Source organism: Microcebus murinus, chromosome 32 (genome assembly GCF_040939455.1).
Source record: "Microcebus murinus isolate Inina chromosome 32, M.murinus_Inina_mat1.0, whole genome shotgun sequence".
Classification (NCBI taxonomy): Eukaryota; Metazoa; Chordata; class Mammalia; order Primates; family Cheirogaleidae; genus Microcebus; species Microcebus murinus.
In genome coordinates, this window is record NC_134135.1 from 4,079,164 (window position 1) to 4,105,890 (window position 26,727).

At 40.6% G+C, this 26,727-nt stretch overlaps 1 protein-coding gene across 1 annotated transcript; it reads left to right on the top strand.

The window, feature by feature from the left end:
• LOC105859968 (uncharacterized) lies at nucleotides 1–25,233 on the top strand. Its single transcript, XM_075998933.1, has 6 exons — nucleotides 1–75; nucleotides 5,977–6,058; nucleotides 6,216–6,315; nucleotides 9,844–9,970; nucleotides 10,126–10,155; nucleotides 19,936–25,233. Exons 3-6 carry the CDS (start codon nucleotides 6,298–6,300, stop codon nucleotides 21,783–21,785), a joined length of 2,025 nt encoding a protein of 674 aa, XP_075855048.1. The 5' UTR covers nucleotides 1–75; nucleotides 5,977–6,058; nucleotides 6,216–6,297; the 3' UTR covers nucleotides 21,786–25,233.
• Nucleotides 25,234–26,727: the final 1,494 nt, after the last annotated feature.

Genomic DNA, 26,727 nt, shown 5'->3' on the forward strand with positions numbered 1-26,727 from the left:
GGCCTCTCTGCTGCGCGCGCAGTTTTCCGCAGACCCGGAAGCCGATCTCCTGGAGGGAAGGTCGCGGTGCGGCGCGTGAGTGTGGTCCTCTGTTTTAAGTCTGCTCTTCGCAGTCCCTCAGCTCTTCCATACCCGGGATCTGGGGGGCACTACGGGCCTTGAAATCCGCGTTCCTCCACGGGGAGTAAATTCAGACGTCCCCATGGGAGTCCCGGGGGTCGCTTCGTTTTGGGTGTAAAGTGTCCCTCAGGGCGGCCTCTGCCGCAGGCTTTTAGCCTTAGGGCCATGGAGAAACCTTTCGCGCCCTTTTTCTGCTGAAAGCGCTTTACTGACCTCTTGGCCCGCCCCGCGCCGTTTAAAGTCCTCACCTGCGAGGTGCGGTCGGTCTGTCGCGTCCTCCAAGCCTCGCTCTCGTCCGCCCCTGCCGGGCGCGCCGCTGCGCCAGTTCTGGGAGGCCGCGTCTTCCGCCCGCGGGGGGGAGTCTGCAGACCCCGCCCTTCCGTTGAGACACCCCGCCCTGTCCCCGGCCGGGCCCTTCCGCTCCCCACCCTCCCCTCCGCAGTCGCCGCTTCCCGGACCCCGCGTTTCGGGAGGTGATGGGGCCGGTCGTCACCTGCAAAGTTCTAACGCCTGAAATTATCCCCCCTCGAAATGTGCCCCTCTGCGAGGCGGGCATGTTATTCCATCTTCCTCCCTGGGAACGTGGGGGCAAAGGGCGTCAGGAGAAAGAGAGAGAATGCAGAGGAAAATGGAATGACTGGTAAAGAGATAAGGAAGAATGAGGGAGACATGCACACATGTCATAGTAGAGCATGGGTCAGGGAGTTTCAAAGAGTCAAAGAAGCCGAGAAAGTAGTAGGAGAAAAGCAAGTGGAGAAACGTACAGAGAATCTCTGTCTCCCAAGAGGAGGACAGCAAAATAGGGAGAGAGGCAGCAAAGGGGAGGCACCTCAGACAGAGGGGAGAGGACGAATTATTTGGAGCCAGGGCAGAGAGAGCAGCGTGGTGCTGGGACAATAGGGGGCACCACAGCAGGGAGGAAGCCTGGGGACCTGGGGGTGCCAGAGAGAGGAGACAGTGGGTGTCACAGGGAAGAGAGACTTTAACAGGGAGAGCAGGGGAGAGCAGAGATGGGAAAGAAAGAGGCAGAAATATAGGAGATTGGGGACAATGAAAAGATGGGAGAGAAAGAGCAACAAGCAGGTGAAACAAGGTTTAAGACTGGAGCAGCTCAGATGGAAGAGAAGGAATAGAGGGAAGAAGGGGAGAAAGCAGAAGATGAGAAGGGGGGGGGTCAGAAGTCCAGGGGTAAAATTAAGAAAAGAGGGGGAGAAAGAGCTAAAGAGAGAAGGTGAGAATGAGGGATATGTGTGTAATGAGGGTGGGAAACACAGTAATGAAGAAAGTTGAGGAAACTGATTCCAGGTGAGTGGTGACTTGATTAAATATGGATGATCAAGTTGTAATACATTGATTTCTTTCTCTGTTATATAATGAATTTAAATTTTGTGTGTTTAAATTACACAGATGAGCATGAGAATTGCAAAACTCCTGTGCATAAGGGCTAGTGCATTTTATAGTTATGGCATCAGAGTATAGCTTCCACTTGCAGTCCCTGTTCAGCCAGAGGACAGTGACTTGACTCATTCAGTTGTGGGTCACCCTCCTTTCTTGGGATGGGGTGGGGACTAGGGAAGTGAAGTAGAACAAAAAAATGAGTCTCTGTTGCTTTGTGCTGCCTTTTACCTGGAACATTGAAAGTTATTTTGTTTAAGTTTGAAATAAATTTCAGTTTATTCAGACTGATTTTCCATATATAATTACTTTGAGAATAAGCCTTGGTGGCATCCTATAATCAGTGCACTTCACTTAATTCTTTTCTAAATAGAATATATTTTCAAATTTTTCCCTTTTTCTCCAGAATTTATTAGGATATTAAGACATTTCAAAATAGTTTCTCTTTGAAATTAATTATGTATTAGATGGAGGTCTGCATGCTCTCCACTGTTTATTATTAATATTTATTGAAAACATTCCCTGGTAACCAACAAATGATTTTAGGTTGTTTCAGTGTATAGTTGGTAAAGATGTCAGTGACCTTTTACCTTAAAATCAAAACCTAGTTTAAGCAGTGCTTCTATTCAGTGTTCTTCCCTCAGATCATCTGTTCAAGTAGTGATCTGTGATTTACTAAGTAGATGTTTTCCTGGAGTCCCCCTAGTCCATTCTGTGCATATGTTGAAAGGTGGGCTGGATTCACTTAGAATGATGTTCTAAAAGAGTCCACACATTCTTGATTAGAAAAGTTGCTCAGAACTTATTTCTGCAACTGATTATCTTTCATTGTCTTCAGCACTGGTAACTATGTCTTCATGTAATTGTGAACACATACCAATATATTACTGTGAATTTTCCTGTAAAAAGAAATTAAATGTTTTCAATCAGTAGCATCAGAATGTTGAAGGAGAGAGTTTTTTTTTTGTTTGTTTTGCTCACACATGTGAAAATGGTCATGCAATTTTCAAGTGGAGGTGTGATAAAGACCAACTCACCTCATTGGACCTTCTGGGCCATTGTATTAGAATTAATTATACCTCATTCTTGTCACTCAACTTAGACCGTCTTGGATAACTTGATGAAATGTCTCCCCCTCTGCCCTCAGTGAGCCCACCTGCAACAAGGAAATGAGGGACTAGACCAGAAAACATCAATTTGATTGATATTTGGCCTCTGAAATGATTGGCCAAATTGAGTGTGTGTCTGTAAACAAAATGGAAACAGACCCACGAGAACGGAAGAAGCAGCCTTAGAGTTAGAGACAGAAACTGTGTAAGATGCCTTTCTTTGCATTAGGATTATCGGGGCTAAACCTAAAGGCAGGTTATGTCAGTCCCTGGCATTGAGCCCTCCTCTGGCTTCCCATGTTCCTGAGGGCAAGTCCAGATCCTCCCTGTGGCTCCACAGCCCTGTGTCACAGAGCCTTGCCAGTGTGTGCAGCCTCCTCCTGGGAGCCCACCCTTGTCGTGGCTCTCTCTACCCTGGTCACATTTGCATTTATCTTTGTCCAAACCCTTTCCTGTCTGAAGTCTTTGTCCCTGCTCTTACCCTTTGTCCCTAAATTGTCCTGATTCTGACCCTTTCTCCTTCAGATCTAGGCTCAGAGATTTCTTCCCCCACCCTATCACATTTGCTTTTTTCTTTTCACAAACACAGAAACCTTTCCTGTCTCAGGTCTTTGTCCCTGGTCTTACCCTTTGTCCTTAAATCATCACAGCTCTTGCCCTTTCTCTTCCTTCAGGTCTAGTCTCCCACCTTATCATTTCGGGTCCCCTCCGCAAGTCAGTCAGCCTCTATTACGTCACTCAGGTTTTATTTGCATCCCACAGGCCTACCCCCGTCGCAGGGCCTGTGGTCTCTGCTCAGGGGTGACTGGGAATGGTCTGTCCCTGCTCCTGACTGTCGCTGGCCCTGCGATTGTGCCCCACTTGCCAGCCACACTCGAAGTCCCAGGACGGTATGGCATCCTTCCTCCATGGCATCGTCCATTTTAGTTCAAGGGAATTAGTTTGGTCAGCTTACCCAGAAGGAGGTATTATCCGTTAAAACACATACAAATAATAAAGCTGTTATTTTCCATCCACAGTCCATCATTAAAGCAAAAAGTACTCTGTTAACTGCATTCCTTCTTGTGTAAAGCATCCCTTATCTATGTTCCATTTAAGAGAACAAACACTGTTCCTACAGGTTGACAGATGTAAAAAAAAAAAAAAAAAAGAGAACAAACACTGAAATCTTGTTTTGTATTCTTTTCTTAATTCCATTCCTCAGTTCTTGATTGACCACTCCAATGAAGCTTGCACATCTACCCTTCCATTAATCCTTTCCTTTTCAGAGTCACCACTGACCTTGCCAATTTAAAATCCAACATTTCATTTCCTGTCATCATCTTCCTTTTCCTGTCAGCAGCATGTTGCAAAGATGATCATTGCTTCTTTTTTCTTGCCTTGAGGACATACCACTAACCATTATAAAACTATGGGAAAAAACTTTTTAATTAATTTATTTTTGAGATGGTCTCAGTGTGTCAACTGGGCTAAAGTGCAGTGGCGTGATTAAGATGAGTGTAACTTGAAACTTATGTGCTCCAACCATCTTCCTGCCTCAGCCTTCTCCTGAGCAGCTGAGACTACAGGCATGCACCACCATGCCCGGCTAATTTTTAAATTTTCTCTAGAGACATGGTCTTGCTAGTATGTTGCTCAGGCTCGTCTCAACATCCTGGCTTCAAGTGACCCTCCCATATTGGCCTCCCGAAGTGCTGGGATTACAGGTGTGAGCCATAGTGCCCGGCCTGTTTTATTTTGGTTTTGGCTCCTAATGAGTTCACACTTGTCTCTGCTGGAGTTCTTGGACTCCTTGTTCTGTGAATGTGAGAGTGACCCACAGCTTGGCCCTTGAACCTCTTCTCTTGTCTGTGCACACCCACTGCCTTTCCTAAACATTTTATCTAATGCTTTAAGCCCCACTACATGTCTCCATTTCCCCTGCACCTCTCCCCTGAACTCTGGAATCCTCTGGCCAATTGTCCCTGTGACATCTGTGCTGGACTCTCACGGGCATCTCCACCTTCGTATGTCCAAAAGCAACTTTCTGAACACCCCAAATGTGTTCCTTACAGTCCCCACATGTCAGGTGAGGGCCCCCCTGTACTTCAGGGGGCTTAGTTGAGCTCACTGGCTTATATTTTAAACATAGGAAATACTATATTGTTTATAAGTGTTTTAATAATAATAAAAAATATTACATGTTTATTTAAAACAGGTGAGGAAATACATCATTTCCAGTGTTCTTCTGAGGTGTGGGAGAGAAATGTGTGCAGACCTGGCCCTGCGTGCTCTGCTCCCCCTGGAACTCTCTGGCCTCATCTCCTGCTTGTGTGGTCCTGGCTGGCTCTGCTCCAGCCTCACAGGCCTCTTTCCTATTCCTGGGGCCAAGGTGGCTCCTGCCTCCGGACCTCCAGGTTGCCTGATCCTCTGCCTAGAACCCTCTGGCCACTCAGCTGTAGATGACAAACACCATTTCTTCCATGGTGTTGTTCTGATATCCCCTTCTTAGTGGGGACTTCTGTGACATGCCCCTATTTAACATTCCACCAACACTCTCAACCCCACCTGTGGACCATATTGTACAATGCCCGTTCCTTTCTGCTCCTCCACCTTCCAGTGTCTGGATACTGGTGATGGCATGTCCCTGAGCGGGGAGCAGAGTCAGAGGGTGGGAGGTTTTACCAGGCTTACTGCCTTTGAGTGGAGCTCAGCCCTGGCTTCACATTAGGGTGTTGAGGCATTTTGCAGATTCATGTCTTAACCCTCTTACTAGAGATTCCCATTTCCCTTGCTGCAGTGAGTGTGTGGGCTTCACCAGGAGGGGAGCAAGATCTGACAAAAGATGTCAAAAACTCACTGGTTCGGCTTCCTGTAGGAGTTTATTGTTTCTGCATCTCTCCTGGGGCCATGAGCAACAGGGGGCCATCTTTCCCACAGGCTGCAGCAGTGGGGAGCTGGGCTGGGCTGAGCTGCCCTCCTGGGCCAGAGCCAGCCCCAACCAAACAGGATGCAGAGCACAGCCCCCCTCACCCCTGCAGGGACCTCAGCCATGACAAATGGAGGACTCAGAACCTTGACTGGACACAGAATAGAATCAACTCTAAATGTTATTAAGCCTGTGCCTAACCTAACACTGTCAATGGGAATCTCCAGTAAGAGGGCATAAGAGATGAAGTCGCAGAATGCCTCAACACCCTAATGTGAAGCCAGGGCTGAGCTCCACTCAGAGGTGGGAAGCCCGGCACCCGCTGACTCTGCTCCCTGCTTAGAGCCATGTCCTCAGCAGTATCCAGTCTCCAACCTGTGTGTGGTTGTCACACAAGGGGGTGTGTTGGTTCTGAGCATTAAACAGCATATTTTTATTATTTAGGATTGACTTGTAAACACTCCAGTTACGTGAAGAAGAAGTCCAGAAGAGGAAAGGAAAGGAGTCAGGAATGGCTGTGACTCAGGTAAGGTGATGTTCTCAGTGGGTGGCTCTGTGACTCCCTCCTTTCTGACATGCCGGGCTCTGGAGTCGCTGATCTTCTGTGACTCTGAAGCGTCCTGCCTGTTGTGTTTGCTCACACTCACCCGTGCCTTCCCTCAGTCCCTGTCACCTCCACTCAGATTCCATCTCCCTGTGACCCAGTGACAGGACCTTGGGAAAAGGCTCCATTGGACACAGGCCTCGATAGGGCTTCACACCCAGATGTGGATTGCAGAGAAGGTGAGGTCCCTGTCGTGTCAGTGCAGTTGGGCAGCAGGGCTCTGGATGCACTGTCAGCTATAAGGCCAAGATTAGTGAAGCTGCATGTGAAGTCTTATACTAAGGTGCACAAATACCTGGTTAATTTGGAAAAAGACATCAGAAGTGGGAAATCCTTTCTGAAACTACCTTTGTAGTAAATATCTGACAGTAGAAAAGTTTTAATTTTTGAAAGTATATTTAATACCCAGACACACATATGTGTCTGTGTATACATAGATATTTGGGTTTTTTTTGTGGTGATTTCTTTGTCGTTGTGGGTTTTTTTGGTTTTTTGTGACAGAGTCTCTCTTTGTTGCCCGGGCTAGAGTGATTGCCATGGATCAGCCTAGGTCACAGCAACCTTAAACTCCTGGGCTCAAGCAATCCTCCTGCTTCAGCCTCCCATGTAACTGGGACTACGGGCATGTGCCACCATACCCAGCTAATTTTTTCTATATATATTAGTTTGTCAATTAATTTCTTTCTATTTATAGTAGAGACAGGGTCTCGTGAGTGCCGTGGCGTCAGCCTAGCTCACAGCAACCTCAAACTCCTGGGCTCAGGCAATCCTCCTTCCTCAGCCTCCCAAGTAGCTGGGACTACAGGCGTGCACCACTATGCCCGGCTAATTTTTTCTACATATATTAGGTGGCCAATTAATTTCTTTCTATTTATATAGTAGAGACGGGGTCTCGCTCTTGCTCAGGCTGGTTTTGAACTCCTAACCTTGAGCGATCCGCCTGCCTCGGCCTCCCAGAGTGCCAGGATAACAGTTGTCAGCCACTGGGCCCAGCCGTTTTTCTTTTAGTTGTTGTTGTTTTGTTTCTGAGTCAGGGTCTTACTCTGTTGCCCACACTAGAGTCCAGTGGTGTTAGCATAGCTTACTAGGACCTCAGACTCCTGCTAATCACTCTTGCCTTAGAGCAGGAAAGTTTTTGTTTGTTTGTTTCTTGTTTTTGCAAGTGTCAAATGAAGTTTATTAAGGAAGGACAAGATATGTTTACAGAGCAAGAACAAAATATAGGCTTACAGAGTGAGAGGAAGATATGCTTGGTATCGAAAGGTGAATGGGCCTCTTGTTCTAACAAAAAGGGCCTAGAGCAAGAAAGTTTTTAAACCATTCTCAGCACATGCATTCCATGGAGACTCTGGTGTTCTGGCAGAACCTCTTCTGCAACATGTGTTTTAGGTAAAAATGATTATAATTTTACTCAGGTATCGAAGCAGAATTACTTTGTCATCACAGAGGGTGCGGCCATATTCTCGCTCCACCAATTGTTATTAAATATATATTTTTTATTTTAAACATCACTTCCTGTGTATGTTTGTATTAAAGTAAAACTTCACACAAAGATGCAGCTGAGAGCCTGACATGTAAAGCATCCCTCTCTCAATCTGCTACCATCCCTCCAGGGTGATTTTGGGACCACTCTTGTCAGTTGTTTGGCAGGAGGCAGAGCAAGTTTTGTACAGATGTATTCCACGTTGCTATGAGATTTTAGAAAAAATTCTTCAGGGAATGTTTCTTTGTAATAATTTATCCTGCTGGTTGTGAAAATTTACATGTTTTCGTGTCAGTAAACATGGATAGCTTGCTACTTCACATTTTCGTTGGAGTATTCTCTGAACGTGGATCTTTATAACTTTTCACTGTTAAAAAGAATGTCACAGTGGCTGCCTCTGTGCCTGCCTACATCTCTACAGACGTCTGAAGGTTCCTTCATGTTGGCACTTGAAAGAGTGATTGATGCCTTTAGTACGAAGCTGTTGGTACTTTGTTATATCTGCTAAGATTGCTTCCCTACCCCAGCTGCAGGGATACCCTCTGCTACCCAGAACGAGTTAGATTCTCCCTCATTAAACAAAACTTGCTACTTTGTTCTTTTTTTTTTTTTTTTTTTTTTTGAGACAGAGTCTCACTTTGTTGCCCAGGCTAGAGTGAGTGCCGTGGTGTCAGGCTAGCTCACAGCAACCTCAATCTCCTGGGCTCAAGCGATCCTACTGCCTCAGCCTCCTGAGTAGCTGGGACTACAGGCATGCACCACCATGCCTGGCTAATTTTTTGTATATATATTTTTAGTTGGTCAATTAATTTCTTTCTATTTTTGGTAGAGACGGGGTCTCGCTCAGGCTGGTTTCGAACTCCTGACCTTGAGCAATCCGCCCGCCTCGGCCTCCCAAAGTGCTAGGATTACGACTTTGTTCTTTTTATATTTTTGAAAACCTGGGGAAAATGACAAACTTTTGTATTAACATTTTTCCTTTCTTGTAAGTCTGCATGGTTTTCATTATTTTCTGGACATGTATATATAAAAAGGATTTACATACTTTGCTCAATTTTGTCTTCATATATATACTTCAGGATCTATTTTGTATCCCGTGGTTTATATTCTTTATACATATCCTGGTGTCTTTTTTTACATTATACATTCTTTAAATATGAAACAGCAACCTTTTTCGCATACCATCTGGTTTTTATTGTGCCTTTGTTGTTTATTTTATCTTTATTTGGAAGGCCTTGCACGATTACAGAATAGTATGTTTCATTTACATCTAAACTTTTATTGTTTAACATTTTGATTATGTCTCAGTTTAATTTGAATTTTTATGTATATCTTATTTTAGGTATTTTATTTATGTAATGTCATAAGAGGTTCATGTTGAACCTGGTAAACTCCTCCATTTTCTTTTTCTTTTCATAATTATCTTTGTTCTCCTGTGACACGACACAGTGAGATTCGTGGAAATCTCATATGTTCTCTTTGTCTTTCAATGGCTCTAGACTTCTGATCACAGAGGTCTTTACATCTCCACATCTTCCAGTCAGAATTAGGTTTCCTGGTCTTTGATCATGTCTTTGATACGTCTTTTAGTAAAGTTTGTTCCCTTGTTCGTAATGTTAGGTGTATTCAAATTATTGTCCAACAAGGTGCTAGAAGTTTTTCATATTGGGAAATTGAAACTGTACCCAGTAAACACTTACTCTCCCTCTGCCTTTTCATTGTCAGCCATCTTTTCTGTTTGTTTTTGTGTTTGGAATAGCGCCTAGCACATGGGAAGTGTTCAGAAGCTTCAGTCACTGCCATTGCTCTCATCATGTTGGATTTTAGATTCTGACCTTTCTTTAAAGGCGTCATAGACGTTGTCATCTCTGAAGTCACCATTGACACCTTAGCTCATCTAGATACTGAATATCACTTCCAGTGTCACAAGTAGTATCAGACACTACTCAAGAGATAACCCTGCATTGATTTTTTAATTTTTATATTTCTTCTATGGTCTACAAAAATAAGAAAATCCATACTGATTTAGAGGGAGTTAGAACCTTTAGTGGAAAAGTATAATAAAAGAGAATTAGGGAAACATAATGTGGTCATAAATACCTTACTTGGATTTGTCAGAACGTCCAATTAAATGAATTGATCCTTTCACCTCTTCCTCTTCTCGTTTTTTGTAAACATAAAAACCCTCCCCATAACCCCTTGGTAAAATGTGTTTTCATTTCAGAGGCCTTTGACATTCAGGGATGTGGCCATAGAATTCTCTCAGGAGGAATGGACGTGCCTGGACCTTGCTCAGAGGACTTTATACAGGGACGTGATGTTGGAGAACTATAGGAACCTGGTCTCCCTGGGTGAGAATTACTTTTCTTCAGAAGTCAGGATCTGTATATTTTCCCTGATTGCCTCTTGGGACCCCCCGCCTTACCGACTGAGTGAAGCTATATTGATAGAGAAATGAAAAGCTTCATAATGTACCATCTGGACTTTACCTGTCCCCCTTTTTCAGATGTTCTGCCCTTCACCATAGTAGGCGCAGGTATGTATAAAGCCATGTGGCTTTTAAAATATCCCATTCTTTGTTTTCTGCCCCCATGCTTTTGATTCAGTAGATTTTGGAAGACAGACAGACATCTGCATCTTACAGTATTCCGTAAACATTCACTGGTGGACATTCACAGGATGAATTTGTGAAATATTTTCCTAGATTCATCTGTAATGTCCTTCCTCCTACCTTAATGTGGGGCTGGAATTTTGGAAAAGCACCAGCACATGATGTTCCCTTTTTTTTTGTTTTTAAAGCAGGAATCTATGTTTCTCACCTGAGTATCATCTTCATGTTGGACCAAGGGAAAGAGCCCTAGTCTATAGAGACTAAAGTGAAAATAGCAAAAAGTCCAAAGGGTAGGAGTGTATCTATAAACTGAAATAAAATCTTAAACTACCCCCGCATCTGACTTAATGGACCCCTCTTGGCCAAGGGGACCCCAGAAATGCCCTAAAGCAGAGTTTCTGGCCATGAGAAGGAATGTCAGATACGCCTCATTATGCCCTTCCTTTCCTGGAGATGTCCTTTATAACTCATTTACAGGGCTAAGGCTATGCAGGAAAAAGCTAAAACCACACCTGTAGGTCCTCAATTTACTTACCAGATTACTTGAATGTTAGTATATGTCCAGTGGATTATCTATGATTATCACACTTCCTTATCTTAAAACATTTGAAACCTTTAGATGAAGCTTCATTTTGTGAACCAGTTACAAATCAAAGCATCTTTAAACCCGCCTGTAACCTGTAATGCCCTGCTTCAAGGCATCCTCCCTTTTCAGACCAAACCAGTGGATGCCTCAGACGTATTGATTTATGACTTAACATGTGATTTCTGACTTCCTGAAGTACATAAAACGAAACTGAAACCTACACAAGGAGAGATCCCTTGCTTAAAGTCTTCTTGGTTGTGGCTCTCCGAGACATTGTCACACATACTCGGCACAGAATAAACCTCTTCAAATTGTTTTACAGAGTTTGAGTACTTTTCTGTTGACATGTGGAAAGTGTGAACACCGGTAAGAGCTCAGATGGGCAGAGAATAAGCTGCTCCATTAAATAGTATTTGGAAAACTCTCCCCATGTCAAAGAGTTCTGCGGCACAATACAGTTTTTTTTTTTTTTTTTTTTTTTTTTTGAGACAGAGTCTCGCTTTGTTGCCTAGGCTAGTGTGAGTGCTGTGGCGTCAGCCTAGCTCACAGCAACCTCAAACTCCTGGGCTCGAGCGATCCTTCTGTCTCAGCCTCCCGAGTAGCTGGGACTACAGGCATGCGCCACCATGCCCGGCTAATTTTTATATATATATCAGTTGGCCAATTAGTTTCTTTCTATTTATAGTAGAGACGAGGTCTCGCTCTTGCTCAGGCTGGTTTTGAACTCCTGACCTTGAGCAATCCGCCCGCCTCGGCCTCCCAGAGAGCTAGGATTACAGGCGTGAGCCACCGCGCCCGGCCACAATACAGTTTTAATCCTTGAGGTTTGAATGGAAAACTTTCTGTCCCCCTACTTACCTCTCTGGTCTTTAGACATGTGATGGTTTATTTTTCACCCTCTACTGCTGATGCAGCTCCAGCTGAGACAAAGGCAAAGTCTTTAAATTGTGATGGACAACACCCTGCGGTCTGGCTTTGGTCCCTAAACTATTTGCAGCAGAGGAAGGGCCTTTTGAAAGTGGTCTCCATTTCCCTTAATGTCTCCTTCTGTACTTTATTCCATATGGTGCTCAGGCTGCACCCCATTTCCTGTACTTGGAAGAGCTAATCAGCAGATGGGAAAACACTGGCTGCCCTTTCATTGCTTCTGGGTTGTAGCAAGTGCATTGAGCTGCCTCCAGCCCTCTGGGCCTGTTCAGGTCTATTTGAGATAGGAAGCAGCCAAAGTGTTTCTCCTGTCACACACCGCAGAACACTTCCCTCTGGTCACCAAAATGTGTGGGGATTTCTGTCCTCCCACAGCCAATTTTCTGGCCCACACCTACTGAGTGTCCTACAATTCAATTTAATTATTCCTTTACATCAGTTTCATGTGACCGAGTACTTACTCTTAAAGTATACTTTTAGGCCGGGCGGGGTGCCTCAGGCCTGTAATCCTAGCACTCTGGGAGGCCAAGGCCAGTGGATCGCTTAAAGTCCGGAGTTTGAAACCAGCCTGAGCAAGAGCGAGACCCCATGGCTACTAAAAACAGAAAGAAACTAATTGGCCAAATCAAAATATATAGAAAAAATTAGCTGGGCATGGTGGCACATACCTGTGGTCCGAGATACTCGGGAGGCTGAACTAGGAGGATGGCTTGAGCCCAAGAGTTTGAGGTTGCTGTGAGCTAAGCTGATGCCACGGCACTCTAGCCCGGGTAACAGACTGAGACTCTGTCTCAAAAAAAAAACCCCACAATACTTTTGTCCATTGAATTTATTACAATATGTAAAATAGGACTTTGTGATATCAAAATTAACACTTATTTTGTGTTAAATTACTGTCTTAATCTCAGAAATATATTAAGTTGACTTGCCATAAATTGTTATTAAACACATTGAGTTTTCTGTAGTGTGTTTTCAATTTTCTAAGCATAATCTGTGGATATTGTTTAAATTTTAGCTTTTCTTGGAATAAATGATGTGTTTCAATATAGTAATCATTCTTTCTAGATTCATCATGTGTATTTTGATAAGCTAAATTAATATTTGAATATCTCATAGTATTCTATTAGAAACTTCCCCCATTTCTTATTCTTTATCACCTTCTCTACTATTGTTTATATCACCTGTATTTTCTGCAGCATTTCTCCGGGAAACTGCATTCTTCAGTAACACATGAATATTGCTTTGCTACTCATCTTTCTTTGCATCTGAATTTTCTGTAACCTCTACCTGGTCCCTGTTAACTCTCCTCCTGTTCCCTGCCTCTTATTTGCTGTTTATGTTGCTGGCCACCCCCTCAGTGGGTTTCTGTGCCACTGCCAGGAAATGTTTCCTGACTTTGCAGCTACCAACAATGACCTTCAGTACAAACCATTCCCCACTGTGGGTCATGTACTTATTTTCTCTGTAAGGTTACTTGTGTTCTCCTGGTGCTATTTGCGAAGTCCAATATATTAATTTTGGATAAGTGCACATGAATATTCTTTCACTCACACCAGCAACTATATACCAAAACACATACAGTTACATTACCCATAACCACATAACTATTTTATATTTTGTCAGATAGCTTCAAAATATTTTATATTGTACAAGCTTAGGAAAGTTAAAGTGTACCTTATTCTGTGTGTTGTTCTCATTTAGTTTTTATTAATTACCATGACTATTTAAAGTCACTTCCTCTCTCTCTCTCTCTAGTATTTGGTAACTAGCATTCTAATTTATATGTGTATGAATTTGCCTGTTTTAGATTCCTCATATAAGTGCAATCATAATATTTTACTTTTTATAACTGGCTTCTTTCACTGAGCATAGTATTCTCAAGATTTATCTATTTAGTAGCATAAAACAGAGTTTCTGTCTTTTTCAAAGCTGAGTAATGTTCCATTGTATTGCCTGTGTTTGTCACAGTTTGTCTGTCTGTTTATTTGGGATCTACACCTGCGTTGCTTCTACCTTTTGGCTATTGTGAACAATAGTGCTGTCAATGGGCTTACAAATATCTCTTCGAGATCCTGTTTTTGAATCTTTTGTGTATATACGCAGATATGGAATTGAAGGGTCCTATGATAATTCAGTTTTGAAGTATTTCTGGGTAGGTCCTATAGTCAGCACTCCGTATCAACATATCAACATATTCCATATGCACGGAATCTGAGTCTGAGAATTCAACCAACTGTTAATCAAAAAGAATTATGTCACTTTCAAAAAGTAAAACTTGTGTCTGGCAGGTGTTAGTCCCATGCTGAATCCACATGAAGGAAGTGATACATTGGCATTGTATTAGGTATTGTGATTTTATGCTATTTTCATCAAAGTATTTCTGTATTGTCCTATTCAGATTGTTTGATTTGCAATTTCATGATAATTTGAGATGTTAATCATATCATAACAAATGTCTATTCAGGTCTTTTGCCCATTTTTAAATGATCTTCTTTAGTGTTTTGCTGTTCAGTTGTTTGAGTTTCTTACAGATGGATAGTTTGAAAATATTTTCTCCAGTTTCAAGTTGTCTCATTTTGCTAGTTTTGTTTTGTTCTCTTTTGTTTTTTTCCTGCAGTACAGAAGCTTTTCAGCTTGATGTAGTCTCATGTGTATACTTTTGCTTTTCTTGCTGCTTTTGAGGTTTTCCTATTATTTAATATGATTAATTTTCTCAATTTTCATAATTTATTCAAAGTAACTGTTATTTTCCTGGTTTTCAGTATACTTTTTTCTTCTTTGTCTTGGCTCTAATATTTATTATTTTGTTCTTCCTGTTGTGTTTGGATGTGTTTTTCTTTTTCTACTTTAAGGAGGTATAAAGTTGGGTTGTTTCTTATTTATTTATTTATTTCCTCTGGAAGCCTCTAAACATTTGGCAAAAAGTTGGGTTGTTGATTCAATATCTTCTATTTCAATGTAAGGCTTTGTAGGAAAGACTCTTTTTTAATCCCTCTGTGTTTTTTTTTTTTTTTTGTATTCCATAAGTTTTGGTATTTAGTGTTGCCTTTCTGATTTGTCTCCCATTATTTTCTAATTTCCCTTGTGATTTATTCAACATATTGGTTAAGAGTGTCTTCATTTACCCATATTTGTTGATTTTCCAGCTTTCCTTATACTGTTGATCTCCGGTTTTATTCCACTCTGACAGGAAAAAAATACTTTGTATGATTTCAGTGTTTTAAAAATCTTTTTAAAACTTCCTTTTGTGTCCTAACATCAGGTCAAGTTTGGAGATTACTTTATGTACGTCACAGAAACATTTATATTCTGTTGTTTTGAGGTGGTATGTTCTGTATATGTCTGTTAGGTCCAACTGGTTTATATTGATAGTTAAATCCCATACTTTCTTATTGATCAACTCTCATTGTTCTATCCATTATTTAAATGGGTAAATGTTTACTTTATACATGGAACTCTGATATTTCCTTGACATAGTGTACCTTGTTGCTGAGTTGATCCTTTCATTATGATATACTGTCCTTCTTTGTCTCTAATTAAAGATTTTTTAAGTTAAAGTGTATATTAGTATAGCCACCTCTGCTGTCTTTTGGATACCATTTGCTTACAGTATCATTTCTTTATATTTTCAAATTTAGCCTGTATCCTTAGAGCTAAGAGGAGTATGCTATGGACAACATGTAGTTGGATCCTGTTTATTCAGCCAATCTGTGTCTTCTGAGTCCTGAGTTAGACATTGTCATTTCAACTATTTTTAATGGAGAAGGCCATACTATTTCCTTTTTGTTGTATACTATCTGTATTTCCTGTGAGATTTTTTTTTTTTTTTTTTTTTGAGACAGGGTCTCACTTTGTTGCCCAGGCTAGAGTGAGTGCCGTGGCGTCAGCCTAGCTCACAGCAACCTCACACTCGTGGGCTCAAGCGATCCTCCTGCCTCAGCCTCCCGAGTAGCTGGGACTACAGGCATGCGCCGCCATGCCCGGCTAATTTTTTCTGTATATGTATATTAGTTGGCCAATTAATTTCTTTCTATTTATAGTAGAGACGGGTTCTCACTCTTGCTCAGGCTGGTTTAGAACTCCTGACCTCGAGCAATCCGCCCGCCTCGGCCTCCCATAGTGCTAGGATTACAGGCGTGAGCCACCGTGCCCGGCCCCTGTGAGATTTTTTGTTCCTCATTTTTCACTTGTTGCCTTCTTTTATGTCTTGTTACTTTATTGTAGAGAAATGCTGTTACTCCCTTTTATTTATTTTTGTATGTATTTTGTAGATATATTGAGGGCAAGGGTACAATTACAGGTATATTAAACATCTTAACGTTGTAAAGTATTAAACTGATAACAACTTAATTTCCATAACTTTTACATACTCCTTTACATCTTCACTGACTTTTTGTTATTGATTTCAGAATTATTTCTATATATGTTGTGTCTCCATTAATATATATGTATAGTATACTTGTATGGTTTTTTCTTTTTAAAGTTAGGAGAGAAACGTCAAGTTATGAGAAAGGGGTACAATTATGAAGGTTCTTGTATTCATTTATTTACCTTTATTGGAGGACTTTATATTTAGTTATGGGTTGGAGTTACTATCTAGCATTTTCTGGTTTCAACTTGATAGCCTCTCTTTAACATTACTCCTAAGACAGGTCTAGAGGGCTAATGAACTCCCTCAGGTCTTCCTCATCTGGGAAGGTATAAATTTCCTTTTTATTTTTGAAAAAGAATTTTGCAAACCATAGGATTCTCGGTTGATCGTTTTTTTAATTAACTACTTGGAACATACCATCCCACTGATTGCTGGACTGAAAGGTTTTTGCTGAGAAATGTAGGTAATCATATATAAAGTTCCCTTGCATATCACCAGTCTGCTCTTGCTCTGTATATGACGTCCATTGTGTTATTGCCTTTTAATGATTTGTTTCTAATGTATCTTGTGTGGGTGTGTTTGGATTATATTAAGTTGGAGTTGGTTGAGCTTCTTAAATTTGTATATCCATTTCTTTCCTTGAATTTGGGATATTTTGGAAATTATTTCTTCAAATGAGTTCTCAAATGAGTTCTTCAAATGGTCTTTCTCTTTGTGAGCCTCTGAATGTATTTATATTTTTCCATTTGATGATGTGTGAGAAAACTATTGGGCTGGTTTGTTTTTGTTACTCTTAGTCTGTAGGGCTGGCACAGATGTGCAGAGCACAGTCTCATCCCTTCCCCCGCCCTCTTTTTCCCCTTCGCTTTCCTTTTCCCCTGCTTCTCCTCTAAGTGCCCTTCCACAGCCTCCCAGAGCAGCCGGCTCATTCAGCGCATGCGCATTTCATCCCCAGGCTTATGCGATATTTCCGGGAAAATAAGACCTAACCTAAAATAAGCCCTACCAGGATTTCTAAGCATTTGCACAATATAAGCCCCACCCTGAAAATGGGACCTAGTGATGTGGGTGACTACACACCTTATCTGCACAACCTATGCATTTCCTCACAGAGCGGTTATGAAGACAGGCAGCCCTTCTCATCTGCCTAATGAGAGCTCTATGGCTGGAAATTAGAGATTGGGCCAGTGGTTCTAAAGGAAATAGAGTATCAAGAAATTGAGGATGGAACTTGGGGTTCGGAGAGTTATGATGATGTTCCAGAAGAAGACGACTTAACCATATTACAATAAATGTAGATTGTTATACCAAACTTTAAAAAAAAAAGACATCCCCTGAAAATAAGCCCTAGGGTATCTTCTTGAGGAAAAATAAATATAAGATTCTGTCTTATTTTTCGGGACACAAGGTACTTTGTTTTCAAGTTCTTTCATTTCTTCTCTGCTTTATGTTGTCTACTGTGGAACCACTCTAGTGTATTTTTTTTTTTTATTTTAGATTAAAAATGTCAGATGAATAGTGTATTTTTTTCAAGTCATTGCATTTCAACTGGAGAAGTTCTGATTGGATGTTCTTTATACTTTTTTTTATATTCTCATTTTCTTCATATATCGTTTTACTAATTTCATTTAGTTGTCTATGTCAGTTACTTAGTAGCTTATTGAGCATGATTAAGACAGCTGTTTTACATTTTTGTCAAGTAATTCAGAGGGCTGTCTTGTTTCAAGAGTTTTCCCAATGCTGTTCTGTATGATATATAGGTAACTTGGTTCTTCCTAAGGGAATGAGGTCTGGAGATTTTCAGTCTGCTATCTTGCAGACATCAGCCCTTCTGCCTTTTATTTATGCTAGGTTCTGTCTTAAGAGGTCTAGTGATGAATTTAAAATAATTAAAGGAGCCAGCAAAGAGGCACTGTAACTTTTATGTGCCAAAAGGGGAGACTAGCTCTTCAAGTTTTTTTGTGTCAAAATTCCTCTTTTAAAGTAACATATTCTTTATTTAATATTATAGTTAGTGAGGTTTTTATTTAATTTTACTAATGTGATCCAGGGCAGACCACAGTCAATGACAGCCTCGTAGATTTGTTTCTTCAAACATATCTGTACCTACTCAGCCAGTAGATCATCATTCTGCACCCATGATCTCCCTACATTACTGTCGTCTTTGTAAAGTTTCATCATATCTTTGTGTGTACAGAATGAAATCATCCATCTCTTCTCCGTGGCCATATTCAGGTATTTATTTCCTTAAGGTTGCACTGAGAACACCTACTCTTCTAGAATCTGTATGTAGATTACACGCCTAGAGATAGAATTCAGAAGCCATTGAATTTGATAAATTGTATTTCATATGAAATAATGTAAGACATGTAAACCTAATTTCTTTCCACATCATGAAACTAAGTTTCCATTAAATCTGTTTATTCTCATAGTTAATAATGGGATAGTTATGTATTGGCTGGTTACATAAGCTTCTCTCTTCTACCAAGGTCAGAATTTTAACTGACATGGTATGCTTCTGTTTCTGTAGATTTGCAAACATAATGTCGCCTATGAAAATATATGTTTAATATTGTAGTTCATGAGGTTGTATTTTCTCCCCATTTCAGTAATGTGATCAAAGGCAGAACTTGACAGCATCCTCCTGCTATCTTTCTTTCCTCAAACCCACCTCAGCATAGTCAGCCAAGGATGAGTCCCTGTTTACATAAACATCTTCCCTCCATTGCTTCTTTCCTTCCACTCTTGCCTTTTGTCCATCTTTGGCCTTTCCTCATGTAGCTTGGAATATCCAATCACTGTTTAGCATATTAATTTTTGTATTTGTGACCACTCCAATTTCCACAAGGCCCCCTTACCAGCCACACTGCTGTCACTGTGCAAGTAAAGACAGTTGTTCCCTATTGGAAAACTTCTCCAGGATGTTTGTGCAGTCATCACCCAGGGTACCCCTTAGTGACTATTTTCACTGGTGCCCTGAGTGATGACTGACATACCATTATCAATGAAGGATGAGTAACTCTATTAGCAACACAGCTTAGATCTTGTGTCTCCCTTGAAATAATCCTTCCTGTGCTCCTCTGTTTCCTATGACCTATTGTTTTTGGTACTGCTTGGATCAGCAGTTGTTCCTGAGAACATGAGTAAGCATGCAGTCCCAGGATCAAGTCGTCTTTTTCTCACTTAATGTGCAAATTGGGGTTAGATACATAAACGTTGTAGACCTCTCGTTTTTATTTGAAAAGTGAGAATTTATCTCAAGGTTCTTCTAACAAGTTAGTGCTGGTCAATGGCTAAAAATATTGCATGGTGTTGGCAAGATTGTGACTAGAACTTCAGCAGGTGAATTTTGGCCAACAAAATTATTCAGGCCATGGTTGCCTGGATTATGTCACATAGGATTTTATTTTTTAATTTGTTCCAAACAGTGTTTTTTCAGACCCCAGTTAATACATTTTCCTAGTATAAGTACATAATTCTCTTTGATTATTGGTCAGCCATGTGCTTTTAGCCCATTGCTGTGTGCTTTGGCTTGATGGTGGAACAATCCTCCGTCTTCCAGGGTCAATATAGGTTTGTACAGTCTGTTCTTGTGATAGACTGTTTCATAATAGGGTTCCCTGCATTTTCAATGATATGTAACCACGTTTTTGTATTTTAAAAGCACCTCATTTTCCTAAAACCTGCATGTCAGAATTGGAGGTTTTATAACTCTGCGTATTATGCGTATGTTACTCTTGGTGTTAGGTTATGTATTTCAATAGGAGGTATTTAATAACCATCTGCAATTCATTATAAACCTGTTCTTTATATCTTGTAGGTCTATCTTCTATATCTATGATAAGCGAATTGCCACTTAAAGAGAGCGGTAATACAGGAGAAATATCCCAAACAGTGATGTTGGAAAGGCACGAAAGCCATGACATGGAAGATTTTTGGTTTAGGAAAATCCAGAAAAATATACAAAACTTTGAGTATCAGTGGCAAGTTGCTGAAAGATATTACCAAAGAATCCATAATACCCATGAGGAAAATCTCAATGGTAGAAGAGACCAGCATGACAGAAGGAATGTAGAAAATAAGTTTATTAAAAATGAGGTTGGATTAAACTTTCAGTCACATCTACCAGAACTGGAACTATTTATGACTGAAGAGAAAATTTATGAATGGAATCACATGAAGAACTATGTCAACAATTTCTTGGTTTCCCCACTGGACAGAATTCCTTCTACTATCAATCCCCATATATGTCATGAAGATGAGTATGATTTTGTGGATTCATTATTTACACAGAAACCGAAAGCACACATAGAGACAGAATATTACAAATGTAATCGGTGTGGCAAGACCTTTAATCAAGGCTTACATTTCACTGTACATCAAATAATCCATGCAGAAGATAAACGATTTGAATGTGGTATATGTGCCAAGGTCTTTAATAAAAAATCATGCCTTGTAAGTCATCAGAGAATACATACTGGAGAGAAACCTTACAAATGTAACGAAAGTGGCGAGGTCTTCAATAATATTTCACATGTTGCACAACATCGGAGAATGCACACTGGAGAGAAACCTTACAAATGTAATGAATGTGGAAAGGTACTCCATCAAATTTCACACCTGGCAAAACATCAGGCAATCCATACTGGAGAGAAACCTTACAAATGTAATGAATGTGGTAAGGTGCTCAGTCGAAATTCATACCTAGTACAACATCGGACAATCCACACAGGAGAGAAACCTTACAAATGTATTGAATGTGGGAAGGAATTCCATTATAAGTCATCCCTAGCAAGTCATCAGACAGTTCATACTGGAGAGAAACCTTACAAATGTAATGAATGTGGCAAGGTCTTTAAGCATATATCACCCCTTGCACGACATCGGAGAATTCATACTGGAGATAAACCTTACAAATGTAATGAATGTGGCAAGCTGTTCAGTCGAAATTCTCACCTTGTAAATCATCAAAGGATCCATACCGGAGAGAAACCTTACAAATGTAATGAATGTGGCAAAGTGTTCAGTCAAAATGCACAGCTTATAAATCATCAAAGAATCCATACTGGAGAGAAACCTTACAAATGTAATGAATGTGGCAAAGTCTTCAGTCAAAATTTATATCTTGTATATCATCGCAGAATTCATACTGGAGAGAAACCTTACAAATGTAATGAATGTGGGAAGGTCTTTAAACATATTTCACACCTTGCACAACATCGGAGAGTTCATACTGGAGAGAAACCTTACAAATGTCATGAATGTGGGAAGGTGTTCAGTCATAAGTCATCCCTAGGAGATCATTGGAGAATTCATACTGGAGAGAAACCCTACAAATGTAATGAATGTGGCAAGGTCTTCAGTCGCAATTTATACCTTGTGCAACATCTAAGAATTCATACTGGTGAGAAACCTTATAAGTGTAATGAGTGTGGCAAGGCATTCAGTCAAAATTCACACCTTGTAAATCATCAAAGAATCCATACTGGAGAGAAACCTTACAAATGTAATGAATGTGGCAAGGTCTTTAATCATATTTCACACCTTGTAGTTCATCAAAGAATCCATACTGGAGAGAAACCTTACAAATGTAATGAATGTGGCAAGGTCTTTAATCATATTTCACACCTTGTAGTTCATCAAAGAATCCATACTGGAGAAAAATCTTAGAAATGTAATGAATGTGGCAAAGTCTTCAGTCAAAATTCATATCTTGGCCGGGCGCGGTGGCTCACGCTTGTAATCCTAGCACTCTGGGAGGCCGAGGCGGGCGGATTGCTCAAGGTCAGGAGTTCAAAACCAGCCTGAGCGAGACCCCGTCTCTACTATAAAAATAGAAAGAAATCAATTGGCCAACTAATATATATATATAAAATTAGCCGGGCATGGTGGCTCGTGCCTGTAGTCCCAGCAACTCGGGAGGCTGAGGCAGTAGGATTGCTTGAGCCCAGGAGTTTGAGGTTGCTGTGAGCTAGGCTGACGCCACGGCACTCACTCTAGCCTAGGCAAGAATGCGAGACTCTGTCTCAAAAAAAAAAAAAAAAAAATCATATCTTGTATATCATCACAGAAGTCATACCTGAGAGAAACCTTATGAATGTCATGAGTGTGGAAAGGTCTTCAGTCTAAACTCCTTCTTGGCAAGTCATCGGAGAGTTCATACTGGACAGAAACCTTACAAGTGTAATGAGTGTGGCAAAACCTTTAGTGTGTGTTCAAGCCTTGCTAACCATCATAGAATCCATACTGGAGAAACCTTTAAAGTGTCATGAAATGAGTGTGGCAAGGGTTTCAGTGGGAATTCGTATGTTGCACATCATCAGAGATTTCATCCTGTGGAGAAATTTTATTAATGTGACAATGTAATGAATGTAATTAACATGGGAAGGTATGTCAACATTAAAGCCTTTAAAGACATTGGATAATTCACAGTAAAAGAAAATTTTAAAGTGTGATGAATGCAGCAAAGCCTTTAGTTATTATTTAAGGCATAATAGCTGCCAGTTAATGCATAGTGGAGAACAGCCTTACAAATGTATTGAATGTGACGAGCCTCAGGGTATAATTTGGACATCAGTATTCTGCAAACAATTCTTGCTGTTGACAAACCTAACAAATGCAAATCTTTTAGTGTACTTTCACTCCTTAGGCACATCAGATAACTCATACAGGAGAGAAGCCGTTCCAATGTAATGAATGTGGGAAGGTCTTCTGCCACATTCACACCTTACACATCATCAGAGAATTTATACCTGAGAGAAAATTTGGAAATATGATGAGAGTTTCAAAGCTTTGTTATGAGTTCAAGCATGATCAAAACAGGGAATTCATAATTCCATTTCATCAAATTGTAATGTATGAACTTTCATGTAATTATAATGTATGTGACAGATATTTTCATGGCCTTACACTCAGTAGCCATCAAAAAATACATGTTTGGTGAAACCATACAAAGCTGAGGTGCATGCTTAGGCATTTATTCAAACATCAAAACTGATGATGCCGGCCAGGCACGGTGGCTCAAACCTGTAATTCTAGCACTCTGGGAGGTAAGGAAGGTGGATTGCTAGAAGTCAGGAGTTTAAAACCAGCCTGAGCAAGAGTGAGACCCCATCTCTGCTAAAAATAGAAACAAATTAATTGGTTAACTAAAGAAAATATGGAAACAATTAGCTGGGCATTGTGGCACATGCCTGTAATCCCAGCTACTCAGAAGGGTAAGGCAGAAGGATTGCCTGAGCCTGGGAGTTTGAGGTTGCTGTGAACTAGGCTGAGGCCATGGCACTCTAGCTCGGGCAACAAAGTGAGAATCTGTCTCAAAAATTTAAAAAACTGATGATGTCAAACATCAGAATGTTCATCCTGGAGAGGAACTGCACAAATATAGTGAATGTATTGACCCTTTTAGTCAAACAGTCATGAGTTTTTTGTCACAAAATGTTTTTTTTTTTTTTTTTTTTGAGACAGAGTCTCACTTTGTTGTCCAGGCTAGAGTGAGTGCCGTGGCATCAGCCTAGCTCACAGCAACCTCAAACTCCTGGGCTTGAGTGATCCTTCTGCCTCAGCCTCCCGAGTAGCTGGGACTACAGGCATGCGCCACCATGCCCGGCTAATTTTTTATATATATATCAGTTGGCCAATTAATTTCTTTTCTATTTATAGTAGAGACGGGGTCTCGCTCTTGCTCAGGCTGGTTTTGAACTCCTGACCTTGAGCAATCCGCCCGCCTCGGCCTCCCAAGAGCTAGGATTACAGGCGTGAGCCACAGCGCCCGGCCACAAAATGTTAATACTTGATAAAAACAAGGCAAATGTACTGAACCTAGAATGTTCACTAAGGTGCATCCTTAGGATTCATTAAAGAATTTATACTCAGATGAACACTTATAAATGTAATGATATTGTAAATTATTTAATCAATTCTAATAAAACACTCCATATTGGAGAGTTCATAGAATAAGGAAGTCTCAAATTCTCCAAGATTAACCTTTGATATATACTGCCTAATAATTACAAGTCCAAATATGTTAAAAGTCATGCCATATATCAAAGGTGAAAGGACATTTGAAATGTGCAGTTATTGTCAGGATAGAAAATATTTTATTCCATTATTGCAAGTTTTTTGGAAAGGCTTCTTTAGTTTTGACTTTCAAAATGAAGTTTGGAATCTATTTATATTAATATTATGCCTTTCTTACACTCATTTCATCATCCTCTAGAGGAAAGAGCATATTTTGTTAGGTAAGGCTGATTTCTATTCACATTCCTGGAGATCAAGGACACTGCCTTTTAAAATTAAATATTAAACTTATCATTTGGAAAGGGCTAAGAATAATGTAAAATTATTATCAGTCATGCTCATTGCATTCAGGGTACCTGTCTCCATGCTGAAGACCACTGTGGTAAATAGAAAAGGAATGCTCTGATCAAATACAGATAACCAATGCCTTAGGAGACTAGAATTTTTATGGGAAGAAAGTACTATGTTAGCTGGTACTGATGATATAGTAGAAATAGTGCAGGGAAAATGGTAGCACCTTTTCCATTCAATGGAAATAGCTATTGGATATCAAGATTGACGAAAAATAGTGTTACTCTTTTTTTTTTTTTTTTTTTTTTTGAGACAGAGTCTCGCTTTGTTGCACAGGCTAGAGTGAGTGCCGTGGCATCAGCCTAGCTCACAGCAACCTCAAACTCCTGGGCTCAAGCAATCCTGCTGCCTCAGCCTCCCGAGTAGCTGGGACTACAGGCATGCGCCACCACGCCCGGCTAATTTTATATATATATATTAGTTGGCCAATTAATTTCTTTCTATTTATAGTAGAGACGGGGTCTTGCTCTTGCTCAGGCTGGTTTTGAACTCCTGACCTTGAGCAATCCGCCCGCCTCGGCCTCCCAGAGTGCTAGGATTACAGGCTTGAGCCACCGCGCCCGGCCAAATAGTGTTACTCTTTAAACTGAAAAGAGAACATGTATCAGACAGGAGAATTGAATCAGAAGAACCACAATAGCATATGCTTGATCAGGAATCACGTTTAACTGCTGGCATTATTTCCTATTGTTTTATTCAAACTGTATCATAGGTTTTATGTATGAATAAAATTTAATCTTTTTTTAAACTATGAGTGAATCATGATTGTTCTACCAGCATAATTTCATTTGACCTCAGTAGGATACTTCATATTTGACATAACACTGTACCATTTGCTTCCTAAGGGTAAAGAATCTATAATAATATTTTAGTGGCGGAATCAACTGTGAAGTATGTTTTGCACTTAAGTCATGCTCTCTGCCATTTTACTTGAGATACTTATGTAGATATAATGAAAATCCCATAGCAGTGCAGTTCTGTTCTCTGAGACCTGAAAGCCTGCATTACTATTGCTGAACATGGATTGTATTGTAAATATAAATCCAGCTGGGCCTAATGGCTTACACCTCTAATCCTAGCACTCTGGGAGACCTAGAAGGGAGGATCGCTTGAGGTCAGGAGTTCAAGTCCAGCCTGAGCAACATAATGAGACCCCGTGTCTACAAATGTACAAAAATTGGCTGAGCATGGTGAAGCATATCTGTAGCTCCAGGTACTTCGGAGGCTGAGGTAGGAGGGTCATTTGAGGCCAGACATTTGAGGTTGCAGTGGGCTATGATGACACCACTGCTCTCTAACCCAGGAAATAGAGTGAGACTTCTATCTCAAAAAATGAAAATATTCTAAATGCCTATCTTGCATGCCATATAAGATACGTGGCATATGCTTTAATTTACACAAAGTAAAAATACAAACGTACACTATGAAAAATATTAAAAAATAAAAGTATATGTAGGGAATAAGGATAAAAATAACTTTGTTCTCTTTAGAGTGCTTGGTGAACTAATCTGAAAAGATTAATAGTTATGAGTTTCCTCTTAAGAATAAATAGACACCATAAGATTTTTATTTTATATAAACCTAGTAACTTCATAGATTTACCCCTATTATATTTTTGGTAATTACTACTGTGACCACTTCACTGGACCTGCATTGACCAATCCCCAACAATTGGTTTGTTTTTCAAAAATGATGCTATACGTTGAAGTGGTATGTAGATTATGATCACATACTGCAATGTTCTGGGAGAAGCAGAGTAGACTTCCTAAACTGGTCTAAAAATGCCTTGAGAGCAGGGAAATACCACTGCCTTATGTTATAGTGGTGATGACAGGAGGCAGGAGTGAGGATACCTGGACCAATTGGGAATTCCTGCTGCCAAGGCATGGAGCACTCATAGCCTTTATTATGACCTTTTCCAGAGAGGCCAAACAGAAGAGGGAGGGAGTGGAGAGGCTTAAAGGGTCATTAGTCAAACACAAAAAAATGGAGTCAGACTTTTAGTGAAACCCTGTACGTTAACTCTTGATACTCCTGATATTTGTATCGCATAATTTTCATTTAATCATTGGAGACAGGGTCTCACTCTGTTGCCCACGGTGGAGTGCAGTGGCACAATCATAGCTCGCTCTAGTCTTGAAGTCTAAAGCTCAAGGGATCCCTTGCTTCAGCCTCCTAAGTAGTTGTGGACTACAGGCGTGTGTCACCACACCCAACTTAATTGAATTTAAATTTTTAAATT

What these genes read in the sequence shown, in the direction of transcription:
- LOC105859968 (XM_075998933.1), top strand. An exon ending in TAGGAACCTGGTCTCCCTGG is followed by an intron (nt 9,971 to 10,125) that starts GTGAGAATTACT and finishes CCCCTTTTTCAG; the next exon opens with ATGTTCTGCCCTTCACCATA. An exon ending in CTTCACCATAGTAGGCGCAG is followed by an intron (nt 10,156 to 19,935) that starts GTATGTATAAAG and finishes TATATCTTGTAG; the next exon opens with GTCTATCTTCTATATCTATG.